Source organism: Cynara cardunculus (assembly GCF_001531365.2).
Source record: "Cynara cardunculus var. scolymus isolate 2C chromosome LG 1, CcrdV1, whole genome shotgun sequence".
In the NCBI taxonomy this organism is placed as follows: Eukaryota; Viridiplantae; Streptophyta; class Magnoliopsida; order Asterales; family Asteraceae; genus Cynara; species Cynara cardunculus.
Genome location: NC_037528.1, coordinates 45052581 through 45068369, shown reverse-complemented (window position 1 = coordinate 45068369; position 15789 = coordinate 45052581). Strand labels below are relative to the sequence as shown.

At 37.8% G+C, this 15789-nt stretch overlaps 1 protein-coding gene across 2 annotated transcripts in view; it reads left to right on the top strand.

Annotated features, from left to right (window-relative positions):
* Positions 1 to 15789, top strand: part of LOC112507444 (probable cyclic nucleotide-gated ion channel 20, chloroplastic) — a 31593-nt gene that overhangs the window by 13263 nt on the left and 2541 nt on the right. For both annotated transcript variants that reach the window (XM_025112050.1, XM_025112041.1), the window contains 8 exons: positions 6855 to 6953; positions 10199 to 10336; positions 10421 to 10669; positions 11191 to 11448; positions 12322 to 12467; positions 12585 to 12662; positions 13171 to 13300; positions 14636 to 14882. In XM_025112050.1, coding sequence (XP_024967818.1) covers positions 6855 to 6953; positions 10199 to 10336; positions 10421 to 10669; positions 11191 to 11448; positions 12322 to 12467; positions 12585 to 12662; positions 13171 to 13300; positions 14636 to 14882 — 1345 coding nt within the window. The remainder of the gene's footprint in view (positions 1 to 6854; positions 6954 to 10198; positions 10337 to 10420; positions 10670 to 11190; positions 11449 to 12321; positions 12468 to 12584; positions 12663 to 13170; positions 13301 to 14635; positions 14883 to 15789) is intronic.

The window sequence follows — 15789 nt, the reverse complement described above, 5'->3', positions numbered from 1 at the left end:
AAAATTGGAGAAAACTTTCTTCTCTATCGGACTGCCCAAGAAATCTGGAATGCAGCCCATGATACCTACTCATGTTCTGAAAACACGTCAGAACTTTTTGAAACAGAAGCCAAACTCTTGAACTCAAACAAGGAGACTTAGATGTTACACAATACTTCAACACAATCACAAGGTATTGGCAACATCTTGATATGTTTGCGGTATGTTCTTAGAAGTGTCCTAATGATACAACCCTCTACAAAGAATACCATTGAGAAAAAAAACATTCAGATTTCTTTTGGGGTTGAACAAAGAACTTGACCAAGTCAGAAGCAGAAGCATGAGCCTCAAACCTCTCCCTCCAATCTGAGAGGTTTTCTCTGAAATTCGAAGGGAAGAAAGTCGGAAAAGGCTGATGATGGCGAACTCTTCACCACACTTGGATGGATCTGCCATGATGACTCACTCGACTTCTTCAAATAACAAGACTTGAAAGAGCATACCATGGTGAGATCACTACCAAAGACCACTGGAAAATCATTGAAATACCTGGAGATCGGGAGGCTGCAAACAATGAAGAAACATCAAAGGAGGTCAACCCTTTCACAAAGGATCAGATCGATGCACTCCAGAAACTCTTTGGGCAGTTTTCACAACAGCCAAAATCAATGCAAATGTGAGTCACCAAGGTATCTCGTCTCATTTCACTACAGCCTTTAACCCACAGGTCCATGGATTGTGGATTCAGGGGCATCCGACCACATGATAGGTGATTTAAATGTCTTCCACACCTTCACATCATGTGATGATCCTTTGAGGGTTAGAATTGCAGAAGGTTCCATCTCCAAAGTAACAGGAACGGGATTTGTAAAGTTATTAGACCTATTTCTCTCTTCAATCCTCTTTGTTCCTAAATTAAATTGCATCCTTCTGTCAATCAGCAAAGTCACTAAAAATCTAAATTCAATTCAAACTCTTTGTGAATTTCAGGTGATGGGATCGGAGAAGGTGATTGGTAGTGCTGAAGCGCATGATGGACTCTATATTCCCAAGGACTCTCCTAAAAGTGAACAATTTCACAAAACAAGTTGTGTTTTCCATTCCAACTTCAATTTAGTCTTTGATTATTTTTCTTGTTCAAATGAAAATCTTATCATATTAGACATTTTCAGCTTGGACATCCAAATTTTGATCATCTCAAAAGATTGTTTCCTCACTTATTCATTAATAAAATGTCAAATTTGTTTCATTGTGAAGTATGCCAACTTGCCAAACATACTCGAAACATTTGCCTACCACGACCTATTAAACCTTCACAACCTTTCACCTTGATACACTATGGCGTCTGGACCTTCAAGGGTAAAAAAAATTCAATGTATCAAGATGGTTCATATCCTTTATTGATGATCATACAAGGACAACATGGATTTTTCTCATGAAAGAGAAATCAGAAACAACCTTTATCTTCAAAAGTTTCCATTCCATGATTCAAAATCAATTCAAACAAAAGATTCAATATTTGAAAACTGATAATGGAAAGGAATATTTCAACTCTGTCCTTGGTCCATATCTATTAGATCAAAAAATTATCCATATCAGTTCTTGTATTGACACTTCACAACAAAATGGAGTGGCTGAAAGAAAAAATAGGCATCTTAAGGTTTCTAAATCCATCATGTTTCCAAATCATGTTCCTAAACAATTCTAAGGGAAGCATTACTTACAGCCACTGACCTTATAAATCGCATGCCAAGTCAAGTGTTACAATTCAAAACACCAAGAAATCTAATGCTTGAAGCATTCCCTCATGCCTCAGTTTCTTCTTCAGAGCTTCCTCTCATAGCCTTCGGTTGCACAGCCTTTGTCCATGTCCATGATCACAAAGAACAAAGCTTGACCCAAAGTCACATGTCCATGATCACAAAAGAACAAAGCTCGATTCAAAGTCCTGAAAATATCTCCTCTTTGGTATTCCAACAACACCCAGAAATTGTATAAGTGTTGCTTTCCAGAAACAAAGGTCTATAACCCTATGGATGTCACCTTTGTTGAAGATCAATCCTTCTTTCCCCATATATCTATTCAGGGGAAAAATTGAGAGAATATTAGTTACGGGAAATTCTTCAGGATCACCAATCCATATATACCCAACCGAATCCTTCTCCAGAAAACACTACCCTGTCATCATCTACCCAACCAGATGCTACTCAAGAAAACACCACTCCTTCATTGCCTGTCCAATCAGAATCCCCTCCAGAAAATACTACTACTTCGGCCAGTATGTCTACAACAGATTCGAACACCACTCAATGAGCCCAAATTCAAACACGTCCCAATCCAGTGAACAAAGAATTTTAGGTTTACAAAAGAAGAAAAGTTGGAAATATAGAGACCAATATGCAAGGCCAGAACTGTTCAAAATCTCATCCGATCCCTTTTAACCTTGAAGATCATAAAGGTACGAATTCAATGATTCATGAGTTGGATTCTTCATCTGTTGATGATCTTGACTTACCCAATGCTCATTGAAAGGGTACTGGAACTTGCACAAGTCATCCTATAGAAAGGTAAGTTTCTTACAAGAAACTTACACCAACTTTCTGAGCATTTATCTCTTCTCTTGATTCGGTTCAGGTACCCACAAACATCGATGAGGCCATGAAACATCCCAAATGGAAAATGCCAATATAAGAGGAAATCAATGCTTTTGAGAAAAATTGCACATGGATCCTCACAGAATTACCACAAGGAAAGCATATTGTTGGATGCAAATGGATCTTTACCATCAAGTATAACTCAGATGGGAGTATTAATAAATACAAGGCTTGGTTGATAGCCAAGGCATTCACTCAGTCATATGGCATCGACTATCAGGAAAGATCTGATCCTGTCTCCACACTTAACACTATAAGAGGTCTAATATCTCCTAATATCAATTGTGATTGCGCTTACACCAGTTGGATGTAAAGAATGCATTCTTGAACAGGGAACTGGAAGAAGAAGTCTATATTGACATGCCACCAAGAATGAAGAAAGCTTCAAGTAGCCAAATTGTTTGCAGACTGATCAAGTCACTATACAGCTTAAAGCAGTCACCTCGGGCATGGTTTGATACTATGATAGATTTGCAAAATCGATTGTCAAACGTGGACACACTCTAACTCAAGCTGATGTACTTTGTTCTTAAAGTTTTTTTCAACACGAAAGTCAACAATGCTCATTGTCTATGTGGATGACATAATCCTAAATGAAGACGACTTTGAAGCAATATCAAAACTAAAAACACTTCTTGCATCAGAGTTTGAAATCAAAGATTTAGGACCTCTCAAATACTTTTTGGGAATGGAGGTAGCCCGATCCAAAGATGGAATTGTCATATCTCAATGAAAGTATAAACTAGATCTTTTGAAAGAAACTGGAATGCTTGGGAGCAAGCCTATAGATACTCCAGTGGTCCAAACTTTAAAGTAAATCGAAGTGGTGAATCGACTCCAGTAAAAAGGGGTAGTTATCAAAGATTAGTAGGCATGTGGATAAGAAGGCTATTGAATGTCTTAAGGGCAAAATGTCACAAGTCAATCAAAATGTACACCATCAGGAAGTTGCTATAGAGATTGCCAAGAATCCGGTCCATCATGATAGGACCAAACATGTTGAAGTAGACCGACCTTTCATTTTTGAAAAGGTGAACTCAAAAGTCATTCAACTCAACTTCATCCCTACAAAAAGGAAGATTGATGACATCCTAACAAAGGTACTTCCTAGAACAAGCTTCGAAGAATTCAATTCCTAGTTAGGTTTGCGCAACATCTATAACTCAGCTTGAGGGGGAGTGTTGAAATCTCAATTTATTTGTACAATATTTTCCAGAGATTCTGTATCTTTTCCTCAGGATTTTTGTTATTCTCTAGGATTCCTTTGATTGTGTTTCCTCGTTGTAGTCGATTTAGGTTTTTTCCTTTTATTGTATAAATACCTCTGCTATATTCTATTTCAATATACAAAAAATTCCAGCCCTCAATTTCTATACTTGTATAATGGACAGACAGTAGATCCTGAATTTATAATTTTTGTAAAATTTTTCATGAGAGAGGGGAGTGACGAGATTGTTTACTTATCGTTTATGTTATGGAATTTAAGAAAATCTATGAGGACTTAAAGATTCTTCTTCCACCAAGTGTTTGTGAAAGTTATCCAAACCCAAAAGGAACCGGTAGCCATGATAAGTTTCCGAGACCAAAATTTGGGGCTTTCAGTCCTTAGATTTCAATTTTTAGATGAATCTACTATTCTTTCCCATCAGAATACCGTTACTGGAGTCTACTAGGGAAAGCTCTACTATTTTGGTTCATGGTTTTCTTTGCAACGTCGATTTTCTCGAGTTTTGTTTCTGAGACAATGTTGAAATCATTCAAGCTATTGGACTTGCTATTGTTTCATCAATTTATTGTAGTATGCAAGTTTGGCAGCTGGTGAATGCATAATAAGGACCTTCAGTCTCCTCAGCTCCCGTTTCACAAGAGTGCTCTCTTTTATTACGAGGATTTCGTGAGTCTATGGTGGTCATGTGGTAGTCATCGAGGTGTTTCTTTGGAAAGCCATAGTGACGTGATAATCGACTATGGTCAAGACTTTGATGATGTTGTGTGCTTTTATTGTCATGAGTTAGGGCATACCAAATGCACTTGTGAGATTTTCTTAGCTAAGAAGCAAAAGGGTCCATTTGCTCATGTTCACGTAGCCTTTGCTTTCGAGAACGCTTTCACTGTCTCTGCTAATGAGCATGCTTGACTTACAACTCGAAACCCTCTACTCCGACCAGCAATTGCTTTTGTTGCAATAGGTAATTCAGCTAAATGTGTTTTATCTTCTGCTTCCAAGTGGAGCGTTGGTTTTAGTGCTTTAGACCACACAACAGTTACCTCATCATTCATTTTAATCTCCATACCTGTGCATCCTCATTTGAGATCACATTGGCCTATGGTTTACCCCTTGAGTTCTTGGATTTGACACAATAAATCATCTCTTTTTTTATCTTATTATCTTTTGTGGTAAAGCTACCTAAAGTTTCAGCTAATTTGTTGCGTGTCACTAAAATTATCTGCAATTTTTATTGTCTCGATTTTCCTTGATCATTGTGCTTTTAGGATCTCCTGGAAAGCGAATCCTTGGTAAAGGATGGGAATATGTTATGCCTTTACATACTTAAGCCTCAAGCATGGAGATCCTTAATGTGTTCCATGTCATCATCGTCTCTATTTGAGGTGCATTGTCGTGTAGGTCCATCTCTACGAAATCTGAAGAAGCTTTTGTCCCTAATTTTCTCATTTGTTGTCTTTACATGATTACATCAGCAGTCTTGTCAATTTGTCAAACACCATCCTCTTCATTTTGTCCTAGAATAGAAAGAAGGTTGCATCCTCATTTGAGTTAGTTCGTTATGATATTTGGGTTCCTGTCTTTATTTCATTACTTCTGTTGGTAACTACTCTTCTATTACTTGAGCTTTGTATAATGGAAAATCATTCTGAAGTGTGTTGAAGGAAAAACACACTTTAGTGTTTGCTTTCAGGCTTTTCACAGTGTTTGATGCAAAAGAATATAGTTTTGAGTATTTTAGTCTTATATGCTTCAAAATGACATCCTTCAGAAGTCATCCCATGTGGACACACCCAAATTAAGGTTGCTAAACGAAGAAGTCGTCACCTCTTCGAGGTTGCGTGAGCACTTTTATTTACAATGATATTCGAAAATCATGTCGGGTGGATGTTGTCTTATAAGCGTTGCCCTCGCTAGTTTTCAGTGAGGATGTCCCATTTTTAATCTTTTTCCTTGCGAAACATGCATCTCTTGTTGAGCCTTAGATATGTAGCGTATCTATTCTGTCCGAGATGCTAGACCTCATATCAGTAAGTTGGATCGAATCTCTCTCAAATATGTTTTCCATTGTTATCTTGGCCTCCAAAAAGGATATATATATATATATATATATGCTTCTCTCCTGCACTTCACCATTTTGTTATTTGAAGCAACATCACCTTCCAGGAAAATATTCCTAGGATGATGATTTGTTAATTGATACTTTGTCTTGACTCCTCTGCAAGTTCTTTTACCCCTCTTGTACCTATTCCCAAGTAGTTTTGGGAGTCGGAGTCTAGCTACCTATTGTTCAAGCATAACGTAGGAGACATTGTCCTACTGATCCTTTACCTCTTTTTTCGTTGGCAGACTCGCCTATTGCTCCTCTTACACAACGTCCTAACCTCCGTATTGCCCTTCAAAAAAGCAAATGTACTCGCACTTATCCTTTGCTTCTTTGTTTCTTATAATCGCTTGTCTACCTATTCTTGTTCCTTTGTTGCCAAAATAAAATCTCTATCCGTTCCAAAAACTATTGCTTAAGCATTGGCCCATTCTGGGTGGCTTGCTGCTATGGTTGATGAAATGAATGCTCTTGATAATAATGGTACTTGGACATTGGTAGATTTAACTGCTAGTAAATGGGTGCTCATAGTTAAGTTTAAGCCAAATCTCTTTGTGGCGGCTCAGCTTAAAGCTTGTCTCGTTGCGAAGGTTAGGCACTCACGCTAAAAGCCCGTATTGGTTAGATTTGTAACAAGTAGGCTCCAACTTGATGGGGAGTGTTACAGAACTAAAGTCCACAATTACAGAATGTAAATATTGAAAATAAGTTGGAGATCTTCGTGATCGATTTGGAGAATATTTCTCCCATCTCTTGTATATATGCATTCCCATGTAAATGGTTATCGAAATTACTCTCTAATAACAATATTATTAGCCTCCCTTATTAAGTTATTACTAATGTGCAACTAATCTTTTGATTATTTTCTTTCTTCTACATGCTTACTTTTTAGGGGAATAAGTGCATATTAATCAATTGGCCGATGACGCAAACCATTGTGGTATTCAGAAGCATGACAGACCTTATTTACGCCATGCACATGTTAGTTCAGGTAAACTGCTTACCCACCTCTTTTTACAGTAGCTTTTGCGGTTTTTGTTATGATATATTACCGCCGCTCCTAAAAAAGAGCTGTATCTTTTCTTATATATCGAACCTGGTAGTCTCATACTTTACAAATGAACTAGTTTAAATTTTTTGACAAAGGTTAGGCAACTTAATTATCCTTTTATAACATGTATTACATAAAGAAAAATGATGGTATTGTGCATGAAAATTCATGTGAGTTCTACATTGAGAAGTACTTAATTAGTAAAGTTTAAGATGTGATGGCTGGCATAAGATTGCAAGGGGTTTTTAGGATTTGCTCAAAGAGCGAAGATTTTTGGGATAAAAGGCCACCTAGGTTGGGTGTGATTTTATCCAGTACACACACAATTGTAGGAAATCAAGCATGTCGCCTGTCGGTTTCTTTTCTATAATTTGTAATCTGATTATCACGAAATATTCTCCTATTATCTATGCATTGTTTTGTACATTTATAACGCAAATAGATAGAACATACGAGCTAGTTATGGTAGTGATTTCGAGTCCTTGTATATATATGTATTTCTGTTGATTAATGAATAACGTAAATTCTCATGGTATCAGAGCTAACCTTAGCCACACCCTTGCTACAATTCATCCCCATCAGCGCTGCATCACAGAACCCTTTTGCAACCTGATCAACTCATCAATGTTCAACCAAGGTCAAAGTGGGCATAAAATTGAACCTCCCAATGATCATAAGCTTTAACACCCAAATGGTTCTTAATTCATCATCATGATGAATCACAAAGTAATAAAGAAACAATATAATAAAGCAATAAAAATAGGACACGATGCCAAGATTTATATGGAAACTCTAAACAATGTAAACCCATGGATGAAGGCCACCGAGAGAAGTCCACTAATTACTAATAAATGATGAGGTTACAGCGCAAATCCAAGAAGAAACAATTGAGAAATAGTGCTTGAGTTACATGAGCTTCAATGGGGGTTTTGGGAATATTTTTGTATGAATGTTCAAGGAGATAACCAACAAAGAACCTAGAAAAGGCATCGGGGATTCAGTCGCCGGCTCCCTGGGGCATATCACCCAAATCATTGGTCTGGTATTAGATGTAGCTTTTCAATTCTGACCGGTAATAAATACCGGGACTTCGAAATAGAAATACCTAAAAATAACCCAAATACTAAGAAATTGGTGTTCTTCGACTCATTGTTACTCTAGATGGTGACTATGTCGTATTATGATATGTATAGTAATGGGGGAACTCTGGTAAAGGGTTGAGATACTGTTGGTCAACCAATTAATGTTGCCGGCTCCTTGTCATCAGGTCACCAACTTCCTTGACCTTCCGGCACTGGGCAGGCGTCAGCCCCTCAAGAAATGGCAGATTTATTCACTCTATCGCCTAACATAGCTTGAGATAATTGAGTATGCCATCTCAGAACAAGGAAACACCACTTCAATTAAAAACCTGCTTGATTTAGATCAGGAAATCATGTGGTCCGATCCAGTCCCTCCACCATCGCGGCCCCTCAAGAAATGGCAGATTTACTCACTCTATCGCCTAACATAGCTAGGTTAAGATAATTGAGCATGCCATTTCAGAACAAGGAAACACCACTTCAATTAAAAACCTGCTTGATTTAGATCAGGAAATCGTGTGGTTCGATCCAGTCCCTCCACCATCGCAAACCCCAGTTAGATTCAGGCATGCTACACTTTTTAGTTATTGGGAGAACCCATGTGAAAAATCCTTTTCTCGAAGTAATAAAAGCTGAAGGAAAGAGACAAACAATTGGGAAATAAAACCTGTCAGGTGAGGGATGCGAAGGCGACTTTAGGTTGCATGATGTAGCTTGCCAGGTTCCATTGATTGCTTCATGCGAGTTGTCGTAGCTCGCAAGATAGGTTGCATAGATGTAAGCTAGTGCAACTCGGCATGCCCAAGTCGCATGCTTCCACAGTAAGCAGATTTGGAGACACATTCAACAATACATGTACAATGGGAAGAATATTTGATCAAAGCATATATGGAGTTTGTTTAGACTGAAGGCCTTGGGAGATGAGCATACTCATACATTAGGGGAAAAAAACTAGCGGATGTTTATGAGGCTATGGGGTATGATGCTTGTTGGAGATATCAGTGTGATGCGGGAATGGCAGAAAGATTGATGTATGAGTATGCTGCGTATTGAAAACACAAACATACTCATATGCTGGAAAAGGAAAAGGGTATCACTTATACTGTTCATCATAATAGGAATCTAATGATAGAAAATACTCCCTCCATCCCGAAATAAGTGTCCATATTTCTATTTAAGTTTGTCCTAAAATAAGTGTTCACTTTCAAAATATGGTAGTTGTAATTTACTAAATTTCTAATTCTACCGTTAATTATATGACCACAAATATTGAAGAGTTGATGAGATGGAAAGAGAAAAAGAGATAACGGGTGCCTCTATCATTAAGGGTAAAATTGTGATTCAGTCAATTAATAATTATACGGTTCTAAAACTATGTGCTTATTATCGTGGACATTTATTACAGGACAGAGGGAGTAACCGAATCTTTTTTTTTTCTTTTTGTAACATGGAAGTTGAGCCCAATATGCAATTTGCTGTCATGTTGTCTTTGACATCCATACTTGATGTAGATAGGGAAAAATCAAGGTGAATGTTCATTGTTATAGAACCTTGGGGAGCTGGTGCTTATATCTACTACCACAAAAGGATACTGGCACTTAGTAACATTTGTTTACTTGTCTTGTTGTTTTTAGGAGGATTTCTATAGAATATTGAGACTTCAAGCTTATGGGAAATATCTATGATGAGCCTATATTATAATAAATGATTTATTTTGTGTTTGTGCTATTTGCCTGCATATCCACAGGCCACCAATCTTAGTTCCAGTGCAATATAATACTCCCACAGTCCCAAAATAAGTGTCACACATTTCTATTTAAATTTGTGCAAAATAAGTGTCTACTGTAAAATATAGATGGTTATAATTTACTAAATTTCCTATTGTACCCTTAATTATGACGCACAAATATTTAAGAGTTGATGAGATGGAGAAAATCATTAAGGCTAAAATTGTGATCCAGTTAATTAAAGAAGTGCAATAATTATACATTTCTAAAACTATGTTTTTTTTATTGTGGACATTTATTTTGATATGGAGGGAGTAACGTTTATATGGTGTCATGTACCTGAGAGTAATTGTTGCATGTAATATTTTATTTGCAGTTCAGGTTAGCATTCGTTTCTCCGGAATCAAGAGTTGTGGGTGCTGGAGACTTGGTTGACCATCCTAAAAAAGTTGCCTTACATTATCTTTCTGGATTTTTTTTCTTCGACCTGTTAATTGTATTACCACTTCCTCAGGTAAAAAATCTCTTTCAAGCTTAATAGTATTTCGTATTGTCATCTTTTCTGCATACCTCCCAACTTAATTACTTATCCATGCAGATAATTGTATTGTGTATCCTACCAAATGCCATTGCATCATCGGGAGCTAATTATGCAAAGAATCTTTTGCGATCATGTGTTCTTGTTCAGTACGTTCCCAGGTTATACCGGTTTCTGTCTCTTCTTGCTGGCCAATCTCCAAGTGGCTTCCTATTTGAGTCGGCATGGGCGAACTTTATCATCAATCTTCTGACTTTTGTCTTGTCTGGTCATGTTGTTGGGTCATGCTGGTATCTCCTCGGGTTACAGGTGTGTGAGAATCATGATTTGGTCACTTTTTACCCATGTGTGGTAACCATCAGCTCATCTTATTTTTTGAGCTTATCTAGAAGCTCCTTCTGGTAAGCCATAAGCTACCTTTTCAAATAACTACTTAAGTTTGCTTTTCGATAAGCTCTAGGGGATCTTTTCACTTTCTTTTTTCCAATTATGCCTCTTATATTTTAGAATTGAGTAATTTGTCAACATGTCCTTTTACGTCATTTTACATTGTCATCCAGCTTATCAGCCAACAACTAGCTTATCAGCTAGTTTCCCAAACATAGCCTTTAAGCAAGCTTGCATCGGAAAATTATAGATAATGTGAATTCGTTATTTACCATAAAACAGGGTTAGATGCTGACTGTAGAATTCGATCAAGGGAATCAAGATTTGAAGATTGCTGATTATATATATTTGTGCTTTCCTTTCATCCATGCTGTCATTCATGTGATTTATAGTCTTTACAACTTTGTATTCTATTCTTACTCTTTTTTCTTAATTCTTTCAAGAGAGTGAACCAATGCCTTCGAGATGCTTGTCATAACTCTGGAATCAAACATTGCATGAAGTTTCTAGATTGTGGGCATGGGAATGTTGGGAGATATGCAGCGGATCCGGCATGGAAAGTTTGGAAAGAAGATGAAAATTCCAGTGCTTGTTTTAACGAAGATGGTTTCCCTTATGGAATTTACGTGAAAGCTGTCAAACTCACCGCTGAACCTAGTGTAATCACAAGATATGTTTACTCCTTTTTTTGGGGGTTTCAGGTACTAAATTTTTGGGGCTTGTGTTCTAAAGATGAAGTACTTTTAATTTTCAAGTTGTTCCACTAAAATATTCAAACACGGTGTACTCACCATATTAAAATCCTTCAGACAATAGGAGGAATGCATGTCTCATCTATTTCAATAATTTCCAACAAGAAGATGAAAATCTCTTCAATAGTTTTACCCTTCAACACCTTAACAAAATGGGGTGGCCGAAAGGAAGAACATCACATTCATGATATTGTTCCTCCCTTCTATTAGAGTCAGTTGTGCCCTTTAGGTCTTGTGCCCTTTAGGTTTTGGTATGAAGCTCTTGTTCCTACCATGTCTCTCATTTCATTTGATTATTGTGTCACATACCAAGTTATTCTGATCTTCATACCCTTGGTTATGTGTGTGATGTTCATCTCCTTACACATGACTGGACAAAACTCACAACTCAATCTACTGAATGTGTTTTTCTATGATATTCGGTCCACCAGAGTGCTTGGTATGATCTTGAAGTCCGTCTTGTTCGGGATTTTGGAAATGTGATCTTATTAGAGCATTCATATTTCTTTTGCACTTGCAAAGAACAAAAGTATTTTAAATGGTATAGGAAAAGTTCTCTGTATATTCCTTGAACCAAAGATGGTACATATTTATAGCTCACAAACATAATAAAGTTCAATCCTACGTAAGGAAATGATATACAATTATACAAGGAGTCATACAATCAAACGTTAAGAGATTTGATTTCTCTCAAATCAAATATCATCATGACTATACTTGTTAACATGATTTCTCTTGTTCCTATTAGATCTTTGTTACTAACGTGGAAGGTAATAATAGAGTTACTTCTGATCCTTTTCATTTCTTGATGATTGTGAGAAGCAAATCAGCACACTGGCTGGCAATCAAACTCCAAGTTATTTTGTGTGGGAGGTCCTTTTTACTATGGGCATCATTGGGCTTGGACTTCTACTTTTTGCCCTTCTTATCGGAAACATGCAAAACTTTCTTCAAGGTCTCGGACGCAGGTAGATCTTTTACTATGACGACTATTGTGCTTATAACCCCTTATTCATCCACAATATTTATCAATAGTTCTTCAATATACATGATCCAAGGAACTCACATATTTGATATTATATTAGACGGCTTGAAATGTCACTTAGACGACGTGATGTTGAGCACTGGATGAGCCACCGACACTTGCCAGAAGAACTACGAAGGTATAGTCCTCCTGCCTCGTTATATTTCCTCATCTTCAGTAGTTAATCACTTATTTGCACTATTCCCTTTCATGGCAAAAACTTCAAGTTTAACCTTAACCTTAACTTCATATCTTATATTGCTCCATGTTGTTCGCTTTCGGATATTTAATCTTAATCCAAATGTTGGTAAGGGGTTTAATTATGAGATGATTCTCATTTGTTTGTGATATGCAATGATTTTCTAATCTTTTTTTCTTGGATGCTACAGCTTTTTTAATGTATATGTATGCTTAGACATTATTGTTTGTAAGAAGTAGTGCAAAACAACATCAAACTCGTTTTCATCTGCTGTCTACTAAAGTGAATGATCTTGAAGTAGTATTGTTTTAGTAATAATGAATCCTTAGTGTGCTACATGATAAACAATAATGATGGTAAGTTTCTTCTTTCTGATTGTGTTTTGCGTTAGTTTAGTTTTGATGTCTATTGGCTCAAAATGTGACTATTTAGTGACTTGGATATGCAGAAAAGTTCGCGAGTCTGAGCGTTATAATTGGGCTGCCACCCGAGGGGTTAATGAAGAAAGGCTAATGGAGAATTTGCCTGAAGACGTGCAAAGAGACATACGCCGGCACCTTTTTGAGTTTGTGAAGAAAGTGAGCTTCAAATTTATTGGCTATCAAGTAGTTAAGACTAGGGATTCGACATCAGGGTAATACAATTTATATGGTGGATTGGTCTTGAGTTGGTAATCTAGAGTGTTAACATGGTATTAGAGCACATTACTACACACATGCAGGCCCAACGGCTCAGTGCATGCATGGTCAGGGCCCGGACCTTCCAACCCTGGCTTTAGTAAGAAAAAGAAATCCCGGGACTTCAAAAACAGAGACGGGGCTTTGGGTGCGAAAATGGGCCCATTCGGGCTTTTCCAGGGACTTTTAGGTTTTTTCAGGCCAGTCTTAATCGGGCCTTGAAAAAAAAAATACTTGGCCTTATCATGCTTTTTAGCTTGGCCTGGGCTTGAGCTCAGGCTTACAAGTCCGGGGCTTCTTTGGGCCCCGCTTTGAGCCGGGGCCATTTGATGCATCTCTAGTCAACATCAACTATTTGTCCACTCAATCCTTGAGGGGCCGGATACATGTGAGGAATCGTGTGAGGGGGCCTAAGTGCCATTCACTTAAGAGAAAATTTAACGGTGTTAGTCGGAGGGACTCGGGCCATAACAAAGTGCAAACCACCAGGACTCACAGTTTAATAAATGAAGCTTTGGAACCCTAGTCATAATTTTCAACAAGCCACAGGGACCAAATCTGTAATTTACTCAAGTATATTACAATTCCTCAAGTAAATTACAACCCTAGTCATTGTGGTGTTAATGTTGTTATGGATAGCCTAATTTCGTATATGTTTGCTCCATTCAACCCCCTGCGTGCACCACAAGAGTGCACTTTTGTCATTTTACCCTTTCTTTTATAATTATTTATTGTACAAGTTTGCAACCCATATGTACAAGTGTCTAAAGCATTTAAAAAAACTAAATTGAACCCCGCCTTAATCCGGCCTCTAAAGTATTTATTTTCTTATAACAGCTATGTTTTGAAATTTACATGAAAATGGAGCTTTATTAACCCTCCCCCTTTGTTCCCGCTTGATGATGGTGCGTGTTATTCCTTCCATCTCAAATAACGTTTTCAAGAGGATACCGGCTCTTAGCACTTTGTAAGAACCTCGAATACCAAGTTAAACTGTTATCAAGGAAATGCAATAATTTAGCAAGAGTATGTTTGTTATTTTGCATTCAGTAAGTTCTAGCTCTAAGATAAAAATTGTTAAGAGCATCTGTCTTTTTCAATTTCTAATGGAGGTGGTATACAGGCAGTGGCCAAAAGCTCTCCTTGAGTCTCTTTGAGGATATGGTTAACAAGGTCCATATTTTCTGAAAATTATCTACAGGTCATTAAACTATGTCTCTATGTTTCAATTTGTAGGTCCGGATATTTGCGCTGATGGATGAACCAATTTTAGATGCAATATGTGAACGGTTAAGGCAAAAGACATACATCAAAGGAGGCAAAACTTTATATCAAGGAGGGGTTGTGACGAAGATGGTTTTTATTGTAAGAGGGAAGATGGAGAGCATGGGAGAAGATGGGAGTAAAGTTCCACTAGTGGAGGGCGATGTATGTGGTGAAGAACTTCTCAGATGGTGCCTTGAAGATTCTTCTGTTAATGGAGGTATAAGAATGTTTTCTGATCACTTTTTACATGCTGTGTGGCTGAATTTGAACATGCTTGGATTTTTGCATTTTTATCATAACCATCTTTCTAACGTTGAATTGAATTCCATAATACTGTATGCATATCTTTCTGACATTGAATTGATTCCCATAATTATATTTGCATATCTTTCTTACCGCATGTGTTCCCTGTTATATTTTGTTTTGCAAGTTGGGGGTCTTCACGGCAAAAGCCCCTCTACCGGGTACAGGCTGGGAAAAAATCACTTGTTACCCCTTCCCTGTTCCTCCAATCAAATTTGACATCTGTAAAGGTATGGGGCCAATACGTAAGTGTAAGGGGTGGTTATGTACAAGTAGGGGGTGCATATATAAATTAAATGGCAGTGGAGAGAGAAAAAGATGATGTGTCAACATCTTATTGGAGGAACATTGAGGGAGTAACAGGGAGATTTTTCTCTGTAGAGGCAAGGTCTGCATACATCATCCCCCCTCCACCCGGGGGAGGGGACCTTATGTGGGATATAGTGGGCTTGTTTGGTTTGGTAACCATAAGCTGAGGGGCTGTTTGGCAGTTGCTGAATGGTTTAGTGCAGAATAGTTAAGAGGTCAAAATGGTTAAGAGGGTCAGAATGATTAAGTACTGAATGAAATAATGTTGTTTGGTAATTGTTCTCTRAATAATAGTAAATTACCATTTTAACCCTTATCCAACAAAAACCCATCTCCCTTCGGCTTCCATTAATCCAACCCTATAATCATCTAACCATCTCCCACGCCATCGACGACCCCAGCCAAGTGAAGGCAGAAGGTAAACGGCCAGCCAAGTGAAGAAGAAGGTGGCGACGGCGATGGTGAAGGCAGATGAGTAGCGAGGGGCTGTGCGACCGGCGACGAGAGGGTGG